The sequence below is a fragment of the Mus pahari genome, chromosome 21 (genome assembly GCF_900095145.1).
Source record: "Mus pahari chromosome 21, PAHARI_EIJ_v1.1, whole genome shotgun sequence".
NCBI lineage: Eukaryota > Metazoa > Chordata > Mammalia > Rodentia > Muridae > Mus > Mus pahari.
The window spans coordinates 30016516-30020907 of record NC_034610.1 but is presented as its reverse complement, the minus strand read 5'-3'; the positions used below and the strand labels follow the sequence as shown (position 1 = coordinate 30020907).

Genomic DNA, 4392 nt, shown 5'->3' with positions numbered 1-4392 from the left:
GACGCCACGGGAAAGGCAGGGCACAAGGGAATGGAAATCTACCCAGCACATGCGCAGCTGCCTTGTTTGTTTGTTAGAGCACAGGACATCAGCGCTATCTTGTAATGGCGAATGTGAGGGCGGCTCCCCACAGAGAACCATTTCCAGTGTCTCATCTTGTTCACATTCCAAAGGCTGATGTCTAAAAGCACTAAATTAATGTCTGCCCTGGATGGTCTGGTTTTGTTTTGTTTTGTTTTGTTTTAATTTTGTTCTTGCTTACAGCTCGGGATCTATTTCAGATCATATCTTGCTAAGGGGAATGCTGAACAGTTTTACAGTTTGCCCAGTATCCAGCGGTTTTACAGTCATAGGGTACTTTCTGGGAACAAGGAGTGTGTGCTAGCTGTAGACGTTCCTTCGCATACGTGTGGAGTGTAAAGAGTTCCCCCCCCCCCAGTGTACTGGATATTAAAACTGACAGATATAACAAAGGCGAGGTAGGTGTGAAGGCACAAACTCCTCTGAAGTCACTTGAGGGCAGTTTCAGCCAAGCCCATATGCCGTGGAGGTGTGTCAGCATGCGGGCAAGCTGGGAGAATGACTACATTGCTCACTGCTGACAGCTGTCCTGAGAACAGCCCTGTCTCCTCTTTCCTCGTGGGGTCACAGATCCTTCCATCTGGTGTGAATGACTTGTGAGTGTGTGTGTGTGTGTGTGTGTGTGTGTGTGTGTTTACTTATACACCTAAAGACTTCAAAATATAATGTAGAAAAAATATAACAGGGCAAATAGTTCAGACTAAGGTTTAAGACAAAATTAACTTGCTTCTAATGTAGTTACACATCTATAACCTTGAAGGCCTTTTATTACTTTACTTATTATTTATTCATTTGTGTGTGTGCACACACTTGTGCACGTGTGGAAGTTAGGACAACTTCTGGCAGTCCTCTTTCCTTTTCCTTTGCCACATGGGTGTCAACTATCAAATTCAAGTTGTTAGGGTTTATAGCAAGTGAAGTGCTCTTAACCTGCTGAGCCATTTTGCTAATTTATATTCTATTGCTTTATTTTTAATTCATATCCTAAATGCTCTCACTAGTTCACTAAAGTAAATATGCGTCTCTTGTATCTCTGCTTCTTTTTCCATTGTACCAGTCAATAATACTTAATAGAAGTAATATTAATTTGACTTGATCACCTTGGTGGGTTAATATATCAATGACTTAGACACTATTATGCATTCTGGTAGATGGAACTTTGCTCAGTGTGAGCCAATTCACATAAGCTTCATCCACCCCACTGTTTCCTTTTGTGTGTGTGAAAAATGGGCTTGGGGTGGTGGCAAAGATGTATTCTTTTTATAAATAAATGTGTGGCTGGTAAAATACACAATAGACAAAGAAAGACTCACAATAACCTAAAGACCTGGAAAACTGACAAAAAACAGCATCCATGAACATCACCTTTGCGCTCCCTCTTAGCTAGGGCTTGATTTTTGCATTGGGAGAAATTTTCTACCAAAACTGTGTTTGCAAAATATATTGTCATTGACAAATAGCATTTAAAGTAGCCCTCACGCATTCAACTTGGAAATAAACGGACAGAAGCTAGTCCCTGTTACCGCTAAGGGGTTAAGTTTGTTGTGTTCAGATTTCAGAAAAAAAAAATAGAAAGAAAGAAAAAAGAAAAAGAAAACACATCTCATGGTTGTTTCTAGCGATGACTACACAGTCCTTGGATCTTACACCTTTAAAAGGTCTGACTGCACTGCTGGGCAGGTGTCATGTGTGTTTAAAGATGCCGTGATTGTTAGACACTCCAGCAGAGCAAGCGGCTCCTCCACAACTCATGGACTGCTGTTCTAGGTAAAAGCCTGTGACAGGCGCTGGCTGCATGTGAAGGTGGCAGCAGGGACAAATTGTTGAATATATTGACTCATCAGGACAGCCGGCAGATTATGCTTCTCAGTCTCTTGGTAACATGTTTCCTCATTTAAAAACTGTCTTTATTTTTTTTAAATTGCATATTAGGATCTGCTTCAAAATACAGATGCCCACAAAAGAGCGTTCCATGAAATCTACCGGACCAGGTCTGTCAATGGGATCCCAATGCCTCCTGACCAGCTAGAGGACATGGCTGAGAGGTAAGAAAATGACAGATTTTCTTTTATTTTTTTTGAAGGCTCTTCGAAAAATTGTTAGATGGATGCTTTTGGGTTCTTTTTCGCATTTTTTTCTTTCCCAAAATGAATTGTTACAATTTTAACAGGAATGCTTGCATTTGGTAAATGCAAAGTGGGTTCCCACACAGACGCTAAGAGTGCCAACATTCTAATATATTATTAACTGGAGAGAGTGAGCTGTAATGTTCCCACAGCCTGCAGATCACAGAAACGAGTTCCTCATCATAGGCTGTATTTTTATTCAATACTGTAAGGAACATTATGTAACATTGCAAAAACAGCTTATAAGAGAAACAGATGAGAGATGTGTTAGCGGGGAAGAGAACTAAATCAAAGCCTTCCATCGGTTCTGTTTTCTCTTAGATCCTTGAGCTAAGAAAAGAATCGGTTCCCCTGACCACGGTGAGCAGGGAGCGAGTTTAAGAAGGCTGCTGTGTAACAGGTTCGGCCAGCCTCCTGTTACTATTAGTTACATCCTGTGAATTCTCCCTGTCTGTTCCTAGGTTTCATTTTGTGTCCTCCACATCCGAGCTGCACTTAATGAAAATGGAGTTTCTCGAACTGAAGTACCGTCTGCTGTCCCTGCTGGTCCTTGCTGAGTCAAAGCTGAAGTCCTGGATCATCAAGTATGGGAGGCGAGAGTCTGTGGAGCTCCTGCTGCAAAGCTATATCGTGAGTCTCTAGTGCTCTGACACAGGTCCACCTTGAATTTAAAGCGCAGCCACACCACTCTGTGAAGCGGCTTGGATCTGAGGTGTGGAGTTTTCCCCAAGCACCTAGAATATCTTAGATTCTTCGGAATTTGGTGCTGCAAATCCTGACTTTGGGAGGGTTCCCATTATTAATTGCATCGGACTCTAGTAAAGGGGGCTTATTAATGACAAAATGTTTTTGTATATTCTTTAGTTGCAATCCATCAGCCCTTTAAAACTGAATTATTATACTTAGAGGCTGCCCTCTTGTCCTCGAAGCTCCCAGTGTGAATAAATAGGCAACCGTTTTAGTTTTGCACATGGGGACCGTCAGTGTGTTAGATTTGCTGCGTGAGCCTCCTTTCACAACTTTGCTGTGCCTGTGTGTGTCCAAGGCACTGGGCGATTTTGTCTACAAACCTCTATACCAACTTAATTCTTAAATATTATCTCATGTTCTGAGGGTATTGGTCTAGATAATCCTAATTCTATCAAGAAGAGTAGCCCTGAATTAATTAAAGAGTGTGGCTGTTCTGTTTACATATAGTCAATACAATGTGTTTAATAAAATCAATTTATTTCCTCTTAGTCAACTAATCATGCCTTCACACAAATTGTTTGCAACATTTGATTGAAAATATTCATATTCCGAGCATCTCTGTCCTCTGATATATGTTTAAAGTGGGTTCTAAGCTATAAAACTAAACTGTTAACATATTAGCTTATTAAAATCTGACAAGTCACAGTAACATACAGATTATGTGCTTGAAACTCATATTAAAATGTATATTTTTTGTGCCCATTCTGGACCCATAATCAGCTTTTTTTACATCTGAATTTTGCTCTTTAACTGATATGTGAGCTACATGAATTTGAAAAAATTCAGACATTTACCCTGTGGTTTGTACATCTTCTGTCTAGATTCACTAAAGTGATCTGGAAAACATTTGTTTCAAAATCTGTGAACTCTGTTAGAATATGTTCCTTTATCCATTTGTAGCTATTTTGGTAAGGAAAAGAAATCCATTTTTAAAAATTCTAGTAATTGACTTAGTCTCATAAATATTAAATGGAGGAATGGATTTATACCCTCAGTTTTAGTAATAGCAAATGATGCACTCAGCGTAGGACTTGATTGCATAGGCTCCGTGCTTTGTTCTAACAATTTAGGAACAGCCAATCAGAATTAAGTACCTAATAGGACAGCTTTACCAACTTGAAGTTCTAAAACAATGGTATTAATAATTCTCTTCGAACTCCTCTAAAGATATATTAATAGAGAGTTGATGTTAATGTCAGTACTTCCTGCCCACTCCATGAAGTTAAAGAGTTCATTGAGATGCTAATTTCAAACTGCTTTGCAAATTTCATGTATGAGTAGAATGGACCATCATCCTACATTCCCAGCAGGTTTCTATGTGCATGTTCTCTACTAGTGAAGAGCACCTAGATAAAGCTCCTTAGAAATAGCTTTAAGCCCCTTTTTGGTGAATAATTTCAATGACTGTGGGCCTCTGAGTATTAAACACTTTTCG

The 4392-nt window shown here is 39.7% G+C and overlaps 1 protein-coding gene across 10 annotated transcripts in view; it reads left to right on the top strand.

The window, feature by feature from the left end:
- Syne1 (spectrin repeat containing nuclear envelope protein 1) overlaps positions 1-4392 on the top strand; it is a 493437-nt gene that overhangs the window by 159264 nt on the left and 329781 nt on the right. For 8 of the 10 annotated variants that reach the window (XM_029532807.1, XM_029532801.1, XM_029532799.1 and 5 more), the window contains 2 exons: positions 2014-2126; positions 2669-2837. In XM_029532807.1, coding sequence (XP_029388667.1) covers positions 2014-2126; positions 2669-2837 — 282 coding nt within the window. Of the gene's footprint in view, positions 1-1772; positions 1849-2013; positions 2127-2417; positions 2568-2668; positions 2838-4392 lie in introns of those variants that run through there. The other 2 variants (XM_029532804.1, XM_029532805.1) reach the window with 2 other exon arrangements.